At 37.1% G+C, this 14,385-nt stretch overlaps 1 protein-coding gene across 3 annotated transcripts in view; it reads left to right on the top strand.

The window, feature by feature from the left end:
- The window catches only part of NEK7 (NIMA related kinase 7), a 77,528-nt gene that overhangs the window by 51,796 nt on the left and 11,347 nt on the right, over positions 1 to 14,385 (top strand). Inside the window, exons 8-10 of one of the 3 annotated variants that reach the window (XR_012995358.1) lie at positions 6,029 to 6,123; positions 9,367 to 9,392; positions 10,746 to 10,859. Coding sequence is in view for 2 of the 3 variants with exons in the window: in XM_076337982.1 (XP_076194097.1) it covers positions 6,029 to 6,123; positions 10,746 to 10,859 (209 nt within the window). In the remaining variant the exon portion in view is untranslated. The remainder of the gene's footprint in view (positions 1 to 6,028; positions 6,124 to 9,366; positions 9,393 to 10,745; positions 10,860 to 14,385) is intronic. The other 2 variants (XM_076337982.1, XM_076337984.1) reach the window with 2 other exon arrangements.

The raw sequence follows: 14,385 nt of genomic DNA, 5'->3' as shown, positions 1-14,385 counted from the left end.
AATGGAAGAAGGATGTAAATGAGCAGTGTGAAGAGGGAGCTGCTCCTGGACTGTATTTGCAGGAAGCTGAGAATCCTAATCTGTGGGCAGGAGCACGTGGAGAAGGCAAAAGTCAGTTGTGAGGGTGGGAGAGCTAGACTTGTGTTCTAAGGTAGAAGTCAGGAAGTTAAAGAGGAACAAACTGCTTCAACACTGGGTTATTTTGGCTCGTTGCAGGGGAATGGTTGCAAAGGGACCGAAGACTGAGCTAGAGTTAAAACCAGCGTAAAACCCCCAAGCCCTTTAAAGCTCACCTCTTACAAATACAAGAGCCATCCAGAGAGCAGGGGTAGGGGGATGGAAGCTTTGTTTCTGATGTTGGGTGCTGTGTCTTGGTAGAGGATCTGTTATTTTTTTATTTTCTTTTTTCCCCATCTCTTCTCCCATTTCCCTCCTAATTATGACCTAATGTCAGAATTCAGCCTAGGAAAAAGGTTGTGTTCAGCTGTTAACTTAGGCTACAGTGGAGACAGTGACACTCTGATTTATCATGTCACTAGCAGAGACCACTTTTTAACATTAATTTCTCATGCAGTTTTTGATGCTGGTTTTCTTGAAATTTCTTTCAAAGTTGTATCTTTTTATGATTCCATAAACCTTTGGTGCACAAAACCCAGTGAATTACAAACATATTATGTGTAGCAATTTATACTTGTTTACAGGCTTTATAAAAATTTCAGTAGATTTCAGAGATAAAGAAATGTACTAAAATTTTCATTAGCTACAGCTTCTAACTGCTAATTATGAATAATACTGATTTAATTAGAATACTTGCTGGTGGTCCATTTAAAACAAATGAAAATACTGCACTGGACAGGGTTTGTTAATGTTCTTAACTCTTTCTATGCAGCCTTATCAAAACAGTAGAATTTTCTGTTGTGGCATGTATATACCTTTTTGAAAATAGAAAATTTTCCTTCCAAAAGTGCAAAGGAAATGGTGGCATTTGGTATTGTTGATTCCATACAAACTTGACAAAATTTCTTGGTTTCAGAAGACTTCCTATTAGAAAGGGGAAGATGATCCAAGAAAGGCTTCTTACTCATTTCCCTATGACTGTGTGTGTTAGGGGTTTTTTGTTGTTGTTTTTTTTTAATGGCTGAATGCCAGGCCTTATGCTCTTTGAAATGGCAATTCTGAGGCCAGCTCATGGAAATGTGCATTTTATCATCTTTGTTAGCCATTGAGTGGATTTAAGGATAGTCCATATTGTAGTAGTTCAATTACAAAAAAAAAAAAAAAAAATCAGTTCTCCAGTGTGGTTGTGCTGGAGGGCTGCACGGTATGCTGTCCAGGCAGACACTGCTGCCATGATGTGAATACCTTCTTGCAGGGCAAAGGGACAGATCTGCAGTCGTCTTAAAATGCTTGAAATTCATCTGTACTGAATTCTGGTTTCTTCTGCAGTTTGACAACTTCTGTCATTTCCATCGTACTCCTGTCCCCAGCATAGAGCTATGTTATAGGGATTTGACTGTAAACTCATGCAGGTTGTGGGGAATAAAATACCTTGTAAAAATGCGTGCAAATACTCTCCTTTCCTCATAGATATGGATCTCTGACCCAGCAGAGGGTGTCAAAGCCGGTGCTGAGGTGGTGGTATGCAGCACCGTTTTGCTGTGAATAGAATAAGCTCCACTTTCATGCTCTCAACCAAACTGCTCTGAGAACCTGCACCCTCAGTGTACAGGAAGGCTGGCAGGGAAAACTGCAGCTGATTCATCGCAGTCCTCAAAGAAGCTGTGTTAAAACAGCTCTTATTTTATGTACAAAAACCTGAGATCTCTTACAGGAGTTTGAAAGCTGAAGATATATTGTGTTGTTACAATGCTGCATTATAAAATAACCCAAGATATTTATAGATTGATTTCTGCAGTAAGACTATTTGCATAATGTAGGCTAGGTTGCAGAATTACTTTGGATAAGTGCAGTATTTTAGGTCCCGTATCTGTGGTTGAAGACGAGCCTATGTCTTAGAAATCTCCTACACCTATATTAAAATAAGTAAGTAAAAAAAAATGGTTATGGAGAATTTGTCATGTCAGTGGTTGGTTACCCTCACTGTTCCATAACTGCACCTTATTTGTAACTTAGTTTGTTTATCTTCAGCATCAACCATTTGTCTTGTTAAGCACTTGCATGTTGTGTTGAACTCTGTGTTATAAAATTCCTGTGATCTCATGGACATTAAGTCATTCATAAACCGTATCTTTTGATTACTTAAATAAATCTGGCCTTTTTTTTTTTTTAACTGAAGTCTAGTTTTGGAATTCTTTGAACATCAGAAGAGTTACTAAAGTGATTTTAGCCCCCTTCCTGAACTTGGATAGTTACGTATTTTAATGCATGGAACATCAGTAATAATTATATGGCCTTTTTTAAACCTAGTCTATTAAACACCTTCTGAATCAACCATTACATTGTTTTATATTAGTAGTATTAACATTTACCAGGCAGATTTTTCTCCCAGCTTAAAAATGCTTGATAGTACTTAGAGCTAGTTACTGTGTTTCACTCAGCTCCTCGATGCATTGTTGGTTTTCAGGTGAACACGCTCTCCTCTTTAACTCAGCTGCAGCGTGAGTTATGTGTTTATGCAGGTAATAAGATGGACTGTTTATATCATAACTTCCTTCGTAATAGTTTCTTTGCCTCTGATCCTTCAGATCCAGCTTCCTGTCCCCTGATAATCACCATTTCCATTATGTGCGTTGCCTCTCCCAATAGCAGAAAGCTTGCTTAAAGAAACAAGTTTCTGGATCTGCAGCATCTTTAAAGGGAGGGAGCTCCTGAGCAGCAGCAGATTCTGAGGAAGCAGTTTATTTGACCCAGGCCATTTTCAAGGAGATTACCGTTCAGACCTGCAGGTTATCCGAGATGTGCAAATGCAGTGAATAGAGTGCTAAAGTTACAGGTTTTGTTCTTAAAAACATAGGCACCTTAAGATGTTACTTTTTTGTCTTGTATTATCCCACTTCTGTGTCTTCAGATGAGTAAAGTAAGTCGCATGTCTTTTATAGTATTGTGATGCTGTGTTTCGCTTAACAGAAAGGAAAAAAAAATCTAGGAAGGAAACGTAACGTATAATCACATCTGGTAGTTGCTTGCCAGCGGTACAGCTACCTATTGAGATTGCTCACACTTTTAAAGAATCGTTGCAATGCCTTCAGTAGTTCCTGAATGTCAGAATAATGAACCTTGCGTGCCATGTTCTGTTAAAAACAGTTTACAAGTAGTAATGATGTCTAGATCTTCAGGTTGTTTTTGTGATTCAATGACTAACATAACTGTGATTTCAATTCCTTTCACTTGGTCATCGGGGGCTTCAGGTTGTATTGCAGTTAAGGTGTTACACTAGGCTAAACGTTGTAAAATGATAGCATTTGTTCTTCCTTTTCACTATCATCAATCTTTCACAGTCATATCAGACCCCTAATGTATCAGCAGGCTTCCCAGAGCTACTGGTTAAAATTACCTTTGCTTTTGGTAAACTATGAACCTTCAAATCTCTGTGTTTTCAGCTGCCCCCTGTGGATTCTGTGAAGCCTCTTCCTGGCACATTACTCACTGCCAGCTACTTGCGTGATGTCTCAGAGCAGCAAAGGCAGTGCTGCTGTAACCAGCTAAGAACCAGATTACTATTAAACGTATTTTTTAGATGAATTCTGCCAACAAAGCATCAGAATATACTAAACCAGTGCATTAATTAATGGATGCAAAATACAGCTGAAAGTTTTCAGAGCTGTCCAAGCTCACAAGTCCTTGGAGTTTAAAAAAAACAAACAAATTCAAGGGGGAAGTACAACAGTAAGGATGATAATAATATGAAAACTGTCATGCCAAATGTTGTTTAATTACAGTTTCCAATTTTAAGACAGCTGTCATTAAACACCCATTAAAGTACTGCTGTTGATACATTAGAATAACAGTTGCTTCTGGATATTCTGGTAGCTATTTTGGTGTTGCAGTCCACCCACCTGCGTGCCTACTCTTTCATAGGGAAAAGACCATCCCTCTTGACCATTCCTCTGTTGTGGGTGAATACGAACATCCCATGAGGGTAAATGGTTTTCACAGTACTCCATCATTTTGAGTTGCCTTTCCCCAGCCGTTCTCCTTTTAAGCTCTTGATTTTTCGCAGTCTCAGTTCAGAGCTGCAGTGATTCCTCAGGCCAGTGCTAAGGGAGCTTCTGGGGAGAGGGGCTGCGGCAGCCTCTGCTTTCCCAGGGCTGGAAGTCTCCCCCAGAATATTTAGGGGGCCAAATCCATTGTAGGATGCAATATGGGACCTCGGTCCTTGCCTGTCTGTTAGAGAAGCACGTTCTCAGTTTATATTGGTTTGGAATATTGTTTTCAATATTGTTTGCCGAGAAGGAGATCGGTTGAAATTACGGGCTACCAGCAGCAGTGGCCTGACCTGGGATGAGGTGGTACTGGGTTTCCCAATCAGAGCTGGGCCTTTCAAGTAGGAAAGTACTTCCCTCCCTCCCACCTCCCCCCCCAAGAAATTATGACATAGTTTGAGATGTCAGCCTTTCTAAAAGATAGGGCACATTGTCAAAGCAAAACCTTTAACTTTTGGAAATGATTAGAGTAAAATTGTTAATCTGATTAATTAAAACTATTAACCTGATTATTCAGATTTGGAATTACTTACATATTCACTATATCTCTGTTTCCAGTATTCATACAGAGATGAATTCTGAATAGATGAGGCTAATTCAGAAGTGCAGAAGTGATAGGAGATCTTTTTGTTAAATAAAATAGTGTGAGGTTCATACTCTAATTTTCGTAGTTTGCAGTGAGAGTGGTGATTTTAATCTCTGGCTGTGTTGCAAGATACTTAGTTTTGAAATAAGGTCAACTTGTATTGAATTGACAGAATCCAGTTGGTTTTCATCATCAGGATTCAGTGCTTAGGAAAATATTCCACACAAAATTGAAGTAAAAATCTACACAGATCTGTGACTCTTTTTGCTGTTGGGTGGTTATAGGGAGAAACTTCAGAGGCAATGCACCAAAATTGCCACTGCCATTATTTTTCGTGACTTCTTTTTTTTTTTGTTGATCTGTCACATATGAACCCATCACTCGGATACTTTTTTCTAATGGCTTTTTTTACAGAGCTGAAACATCTCTTCCAAGTAACTTGTGACAGAGATGGGTGGGGTCTGATTAAGATCAAGGGGAGAGATGTCCCGGAGTATCCAATGCAAATTTGCTCTGGGACAGTCCTAGTAAATGCTGCTTTTCAAGCGCAGACGTCTCCAGAGCCCACAGCTCTGAGGCAGGATTAAGCTAGGACAGCCACGGATTTGGGAGCTGAAAAGCCCTCGCAGTGTCTAGTCCTGCAGCAGATGGATGAGTTGCTCGTAAGAACCTCGGCTTCTGCTGGGCTCGCAGGTTTTCCTGCCTTCCTCTCTGGGAAGCTGAAGATCCTGGATTTCAGGCTTAATTTTAGTTTCAGATATTCAAACTAAATTGTGCTTATTAGCTTCAAAAGCAGCTTTTTTAGATTTGTATATTCTCAAAAGAAAGAACAGATAACTCATTAAAAAAAAAATAATTCAAGCCATGGACGAGAATTTCTAGCTGTTGTTGTTTCTAGCCACAGTGATAACAGTTTGGAAAGGAATGGGGGTGTGTGGTGTGTGTGTGAGAGCATGTAGTATGTTCCCTTGGTTCTCTTCAGAAGAAAATAATTATTTTTGAGCTTCTTTAAAAGCAAAAAATTGGAAGTATTCTACAACTGAGTAATTCTGGTAATTAGATATCAGTAGTGAAAATAAAGCTGCGTTGGATGAAATAGATATCTAATTCATGTGTATTTCTATCAAACTGAAGACTCATAAGTATGAATTGAAATTGTACGTGTAGCGAAATGAGAAATGTAGAAGATGAAAAATGTTTTTCAGCCAGGAAACCCGTACTTTTACTACTATATAAAAACAGAAATTTTCATTCAAAAATACTTGTGTATTTATTGCAGTTGGTACACCTTATTATATGTCTCCAGAGAGAATACACGAAAATGGTTACAACTTCAAATCTGACATCTGGTCTCTAGGCTGTCTGCTGTATGAGGTAATATTGATATATACAGTGAACTTAACACTGTTGTGCTTCCCCCCCCGCCCCAGTCCCCTCCCCCTCCAAATGTATTAAGTACTGTTTTAGGATCTATTTCTATATTTTTGTTGTTTAGAAAAGTATGTAGCATTGTGGAAAAGCTACTTTTCAGCTATTATATGTCTGTCTTTAATATTAGCAATGAGAATTCCTATGTGACTTCAGCGTATGAAATACTTTTATTTGTGTGCTACTCACGACTTGCCTTTTACTGGGCTTGCTACAAAGATTTTATAGCAATTTGTTGAAGACTGGGCATAACTGAAGGATTAATAAATGAATAATGGCAAGCACATGTAAAATTGTTCTAGGTGTTTTAATGGCCTATGCTGATTATATGGTTTTGGTAATAAATGCCTTGAGAAATAGTGGGACTGATGAGTATGCAACTAATGCTTTCAAAAACTGCAATGTAGTTATTTTAATACAAGTTTAATTTCTTTAAAATTACTTAAAACCTAAGTAAAACAATAAAAAAAAAAGGATTACTGTGTACTTATTACTACTAGCTTGGATTAACTTTCAAGATAATGACTTCTGCTGCACAGACGTAATTTTTCTACTCTTTCTTCTCCAATTAGTTAAACTATAATTATTGGTTAATTTCTGTATTAATATGGTAGAGATTGGTAGGTGACACATAATTTAAAATGGTATCATATTCTGAGAAAGTAAAGATGTAGGGCAAATTGAAATTGAGGCGAATGAAGGTGTGAAGAACAGGTAGGCTTCTAAGGCAACTACGTCTTCAAAGTTCTTTGCGTATCATTTGTTGATCAAAAGACTAAACACTTGTGTTGAAGGATGCTGGAAAAAAATTTCTTTCCATCAGCAATGGCAGTGAAGTCTTTCTAGTCATGTTCCAGATAAAAACTAATATACCCAGCTCACTTTTCATTTACCTGCAAGCCACCTGCCTCAGTGAGTCAGCAGAACTCATTTAACAGGTATTCAGCAGGATCGGCACCTCCTGTTATTTTAGGATTTTGTAGAAAACACTGTCTGCCTGTTAAAGTTGTATGTTACTACTAGGTGAGTTGTCTCCAGTAATATTAGTTTACTTTCTGTCACTAACATGTTGCTTTAAATATTAAAAGGGCAAATAGCTATATTGCAATTCTGCAGAGTTTACAGATCTGTGTATAGCTGTTGCTTCTAAGTCTTTGAGACAATTCACAGGAATGAAGTCTGATACCTGATAACAAGTATTTAGAAGTTTAAATCCTGAACTGAAACTTAATCCCATATTGGGATTCCTTAGTACTGGCCGTGGCAACTGCCATCAATTTCAGTGCTCTGCTTTACACACTTGTGCAAGCAGGAGCCTAAAGATAGCATAAAGGTAGATGAGGATTTTTCAGTATTGCTATTTCTTTTCCCCTCATTGGTTTTCTTGAGGAATTTTTTTTAAAATCTGGGAACAAACAAATAAAACTCTTGAATAAATGATTATTATATAAAACATGTTTGAAGGTTAATTTTTCTTCTGTGTTATATGAAAGTTGCTGGATAGAAATCAATAGCACTTTTCTGAAGAAAATTTGTTTTTTTTGCGCTCGCTGTTTTGATGCTGGTACAGTATATTAAACACCTATAGGAATAGTAAATTTTTCTTTGATCTGGTAAACAATTTCAAAATAGCTGAATATCTTAATTCCCTTGATTAACTCAGCATCTTTAAATACCATTCTCTTTTTATTTATTTTAGAAGTTTCACCAGGATGGTATTTAAGTTGATATGGTGTTGTGTCTGTGTTTTTTCCTTTTTGTAAGAATAAAGTAATTATTAGGATACTTCCTGTTGATATCTATTATATAGCTACAGTATATGGCAGTGTCTTCAATTATAGCTTTTATTTTTTTTTAGAGGTGCATTTATCCCATTTAGTTAATTCTACAACATACCAGATGTTTGTGGTGGTTTTTTTTTGGTTTTGTGTGTGTGGTTTTTTTTTTTAATTGATCATTGAGATGTAATTTTGAAATTTTCGGTATAGTAAACTCAAATATATGCTTAGCATTTTTCTCTTCCCCCCGCCCCCCCCCTTATTTGAAAGTGGTTACTTAAGGTATTATCCGTGCAGTTTTGTGCTGGCTATCTTTTTGTGGTATGTCTAAAATGCTATTGCCCGCATTTTGGCATGTTTTATTATATTGATTTCATGTTGCTATGTGCTCATATGTGCTCTGGATTCTCTCCGGCTTAATTGGAGAAAAGCTGTGGCATGTTTATCACTTCTCAATAAATGCTTAATTGCTGCTAAACTCTTTTCAGTTATGTTTTAAATTAAGTTTAGACTAATTTGCTATAATGTATGTTGTTTAAAAATTATTATTTTTAACCTATATTACGGTCTATTATTCAGTGCTAACTATGTGGCCAGTAAGATTTTTAAAAGTATATTTTAAAGTCTGATTTTTTTTTTAGAGCCCCAGGTATTTCTGAAACCTCAAAAACACTACCACTGGAGTTTTAATTGATATGCAACAAAGTAGACTTTACTAATTAAAATCAAGATGCTGTGCTTTTGCTACATGGACCTTTACATGGAAAAGTAGGTTTTACACATTTCCTTTTATTGTTCAGCGTAGCAATTGCATCCTTACAGGGTTGTAGGTTGGTGGCTTACAGTTCAAAAAAAAAAAAAAGGGGGGGAAAAAAAAAAGGAAAAAAAAAAAAGAGAGAGAGAGAGAGCTGCCACCAGCCCCGAAGACAGACAGTGGGCTTTCGTCCCTCAGACACCCCCAGAATACTAATCAGGAAAGTCAGACCCTGGAGGTCAGGGAGCAAGTCAATCATTCTAGCGATCGTCTCAGTGTGGAGGATCAAATTAGCCTGAAAAATTCAGCTGCTGGGAGGAGAGGGCGAGCAGCTGTCAGGGGCAGCAGCGAGATGCACTAATGAACCAGATGAATAGTGCAAAAGCTTGAAAATAAAAACAGGACAGTTGACATTTTTCATCTGTCAAAGCAGGAGATGCATGAAAATATAGTATTCCTGTTTTAACTCCTTAGGGGACATTCAGAATTTTTTTTAACACTCCGCAGCATTCAAACAAAAGTACTTTTTAATGAACACCTAGAGTAGGAAAATGAGTATCTGTGCATTTATTTAGAATTTCTGCATGCGTACAGATCCTGCAGTTGATTTTTCTTTTTCTTTTTCTTTTTTTTTTCCTTTTCCTTTTTGGCCTTTAGCTTGCATTTTTAACATTCTTTTTAAGGTAAGAGACAATGTCATGTAAATCTAAAAATTAACATTATTTTGGTAATACAGTTACGGAATTTTTGGGAGGATTGTAGGGTGGAACTGTAGTATGGTATTTGTTTTGCGAGCTTTAAAATTATTTATTCTTACTTGAAGGTAATATGTGAAAGTACTGAACTATTTGAGAGCATTTTTATCAGATATAAAGTAAATGTAAGAGAATTTTGGTAATTTTCTTCATACGTTTTCCCCCAGCGATATCGGTGCTTAGACATGAAAGAGTTAAACTGCTATCTGGAAGACCACAAGACAGATGAGAGCCATTTTCAGCTTGTCCTGTCCCTGCTGAAGCTCACTGAGTAGCACAGCATGGACTAGCGTGTTTCACACACACTCTGCCTGTCTGGGGAATGTACACATTGTCCTTCCAAAATCAAACTTATTAGCACATGTAGAAAAGGGTGACTGACTTTGGGGCAGCACTGCGCTCAAAGCAGCATTCATGCTGTTGCGGTTCAAAGACTTAGAAGGCTTTGAACGGAATGGAGATATTTTAAATGAATTTTTAAATTTGTAATCCTGCTAACCATAGCGTTTGTTTCCACCTTAAATGTCAAGTTGTAACGTTGCCTGGAAATAAAGCATAGGTTTAAGCTGATCATTTATTTAAGTGCTCTCCAACAGATATTCTTACTTTTGTATTACAATTGTAAATTATGGTCATGGGTGCCAGTTCTGCACTTCTGATGATGTTTTGGGATTTTTTTTTTTAAGTATTTTCAAATAACATACTGAATTACGAAGTGTTTGGGGTTTTTTGGAAGCATAGACATTACCTTTAGTTTTCTTGCTTTAAAAAAACAAAACAAACTTTATCCAAGTCTAGTAATAGCTATGGAAGGTTACAAAATCTATTACTGTTATCCGGCATTTTCATCATACGGTATTGCTTTAGATCAGATAGTGTTTTCAAATAAATTACGTGTTTTTTCCAAAAGGTCTTCAGAGGAAAACTGCATTGTGGGTTTTGGGTTTTTTTTGTCTCCCCCCGGTGCAAGGGCCCTCCACGCCCACAGCAGTATCGGAAACTACTCAATTTCTCCTCATACTCTATTAATAAAACTGTTACGGTATGCAACTCGAATATTGCAATATAAGGATTGTGACAGGTACTACTGTGTGACATAGAATAAGTACACACACTGGTTACAGTAATAGTTTTGGAACTTCTGTTTTTAGTACTGTGACACTTCCAAGCAGGGGATCGAAAGCCGTTAAAAATCACTTTGATTTGTTAGTATTATAGATTTTATGACAAAACAGGTTTACTTAAAAACACAAAAGAAAACTGTACATTTTCTTTAAACAGATGGCTGCACTGCAGAGTCCCTTTTATGGTGATAAAATGAACTTGTACTCCCTGTGCAAGAAGATAGAACAGTGTGACTACCCACCTCTCCCTTCAGATCACTATTCAGAGGAAGTAAGAAATTTTTCCTTTTCATGGGCTAGATCCTCAGTTTATGTAAGCTGGCACACTTCCAGGGAAGTAAATGAACTTGTGTGATTTTATGTTATTTGCAGATTATGCCCGTAAGTGTTTGCTTGTTGAACTCGCTCAAATGTTCCTGTCAAAACAAGTCTCTGATATGATTGTAAATTTTGGGGGATTAATGATGGAAACCTCATACTGTTAGCTGCTTAATTTCATTGAGCTTCCTTGCAAGTATGACAAAATGCTTTCCCAGAATGCCCAATGATCTGTTCTATGTGCCAGAATGGGATTGAGTCTTGCATCTATAGTATGCTTTTCTAAAAGCACAACTATACAAGTTTATGTTGCACAGTAAATTAGTGCACTAGCCTCGTTTCTCTAGGGGCTTGCATTAAAATAGGTATAATGTAACTCACTAGTAAAAATGAATTGTTCAGTTCCCATTTGTCTGCATTATAAAACTGCGATGTGCCGTTCGATACAATTGAACGGCAGTTCTGTTGCAAGAAAGAGTGGTTCTTGACAACACTAATAGTAAATTTCAGAGAAATGTAGGCAGACATAATATAATTGAATTCGAACAATATACTCATGCATATCGCAGCAGTGTTTGTTTTAAGCTGATAGGTAACAGTTCTTTACTGTCATTAATGCGTTTAAGGGGGGGTACTTGCTTTTTAAGCTCTACAATGAAAAGAAACTAAATAAAATAAATTTAAATATTTTTCTTAGTGCTAGTAACAGAATGAAAAAATATAAACGCTTGCTTGTTAATGTTCTGAGATGCCAGTTTTGAAATACTTTCCCACTTTGAAAAGAACAGGGCAAACTGATAGAAGCTGTAAACCAAAGAACACGTATTAGTAACCAATTCTAATTGAATTCAGCCTACATGAATTAAAGATTACTTTGAAAACGCAAATAAACACGAGCACTGAAATACTTTTAATAAACATAAAGCAATGTGCAATTTCACTTAGAGTAGGGGTTGTATTTCTGAACCTTAAATTTTTTTACATTCAAAGACAGTGATTGGACTATTAATAAAAGATTACTGCCCAGCATTTTGTTTTGTTTTGTATTTACAGTGACAATTCTTGCCCTTCTATGAAAAAAAACTGGACTTCAAAAGATAATTCAGTGACGTTGCAAAGGATGAAATAATGATCTACTGTGTAATTTATGCATTATACCTCTTTGTGGGTTTTCCAATTAGTCATTTTACCTGGGCCATTTTTAATTATTATTTGTTGCAGACTATAAATATGGCAGTTCATATAACCAACTTCAGAACTGGAGGCCTGGAAATACAGTAGGGTGTGAACAATAATGCAAAATGATAGCAGGAATGTCAGGGGCCGTTCTTTGTTGTGTCATTCATGCTGTCTTCCTTTTTCCATGAAGCGCATGAATATTTCACATATCTGCATCCTCATCCTCTATTCTTCTTGACTAATTTTCAGACTGTCTGAATTTGCATTTCACATGGTAGCTGATTAGGAGATGCCGAGTGCAGCAGCGAAGCCTCAGCAGGCGGTTTCCATGGTGACCTTCAGCAGGATTTTAATGATGATACCACTAGTGGTTCGTTGAAGTTGGCCTGCCTGCAGGGCTACTTCACTGCAGCTAAGTGTGAAGTTGGATATGCGGATTCCCAGCCAAGGGGCAAATATCAAAGTCTGGCCCAGATAGAAGGTCTTAGAGTTTGGATGGGGAAAGAGATTCCACCTTTTTCTTACATCTGTATAGTTTCTAGTGCTGAAAACAGATGCAAAGCACAACATGTTAGGTTTTCTTTATTTGAAAGCAGACGCCTGCTTCTGCACCTTGGATAAACCAGTTATCTGCAAAATACACATAAGTTATTTTAAAACATAATGAGAGAATTGGAGCTATGATAGGTATGAAGAGAGGTATGAAAATAGTTACTTAAAAGAAGTAATCAACTATGGAGACTGTAATGGGAACTTTTTAATGTTCTGATATGAAGACTTGTGTCTTCCCTAAGGTATATGGAAAAATAGATATGTTTGTTAGTTATTGCACCAAAATATACCTTTTTTTACTTGTATGAAAAAAATACTGTGCTGGCATGAACTGTAAAAAAAAAAAAAAAAAAAAAAAAAAAAAAAAAAAAAAGAAACAAACGTTATCTATCATATTAGGATACTGTCCTAAATGTTTCACCTGTACTGGAAATTTAGATATCAAACCTTTAACCAGGTTGGAAGCACACTCAGTGAGCAGTAAAGATCAAGGATCACTGAACACTAAAACCCACTTCATATTTTATAACAAAGAATTTTCTGAAAGAAAAATTTCACTGAGTGTTGATCTCTGCATCCTGTGATATAGGAGTGTAAATACTTTTGTTACAAAATACAAGACAAGTGCTTTTTAGAGAAACTTTCTGTAAGTAAATTTTAATGAGTTTTAAGATGTGACAGTTTTTCTAAATTTTGAACTCTCTATAAGACTAACCTTTTAGTAATGCATGACATCCATGTCATCAGAGAATAGCGTGACAGAAAGATACACCTTAAGATAGATGGACAGATGGATAATTTTTTTAGAACCTTTGATTAGAAATCCTAATAGTCTTAAGATGCATTTTTCACAAACTATTGCTTCAGCAGTGGAGTCATAAGCCAAGATTTTGAAATGTTTAACAACTTAGGATGTTTCAATTTTTGAATATTCCTAAAGAGCGGCTGGTGTTCAGGGTGAGTACTCAGCATTTACTGAAAGCTGTTCTGCTTTAGGGAATTCGAAGCTCTGGGCCTCCCTTGCCACCCCCAGTCAATACTCTTAAAATCCTGTCAGCCAATATTAGTATCATGTTGCTTTCATGATAGATGAAGTTTTTCAGTCTCCCCTTCGATTGAGGTGCACTTCTTCTCAAGTCCATAGCCAACCTCCTACCCAGGTGTGAAGGCTGGATGAGCCAGCAGGTCTAGAATGGTCGTGTTAGTTGCCAGCGAAAGGGCTTGAGAACAACCACGGAGAAAGGATTTCAGGAAGGTCTCCTATTCAGAGTAAGAAGAGTTTGGGTTTTTTCCCATTCAAAATTTCCTGTATGAAAACTTCTCTTTTTCAACTGGCTAACAATGCAAAGTACTTGCCTGTCATAGTTCTGTCTTTCACCCCCCCTTCCTCCTGACTTGAGTGATATTTATTTCATAGCTGAAAAACCTTAGTTAAAGAAAGTGTGTCCCACTGCTCCGATGTCAGGCTAAGCTCCAGGCTAAAGACAGTCATTGTGCTAGGTGCACAGAGGAGGTTAAGAACAATAAGCAGCTGAAGAAGTTTGCAGCTTGGGGATGCAACAGGAGGTCCCTCCAGCTCAGTCATAAGTCTGCTCTGCCTGTTGGCCAGTCTGTGCCAGACAATAAAAAATTACTCTTCTCTCTACTGACATTCTGACTTTAGAATCCCAGTGCCTCTTCCCATGGTACGGTCAGGCTCTTCGGCTACATTGGAAATTTTATTAATACTTAGAAGGGTTGACAAATGG

Source organism: Aptenodytes patagonicus, chromosome 5 (assembly GCF_965638725.1).
Source record: "Aptenodytes patagonicus chromosome 5, bAptPat1.pri.cur, whole genome shotgun sequence".
NCBI lineage: Eukaryota > Metazoa > Chordata > Aves > Sphenisciformes > Spheniscidae > Aptenodytes > Aptenodytes patagonicus.
The sequence above is the reverse complement of the archived record's forward strand: the minus strand, read 5'-3'. Positions and strand labels throughout refer to the sequence as shown.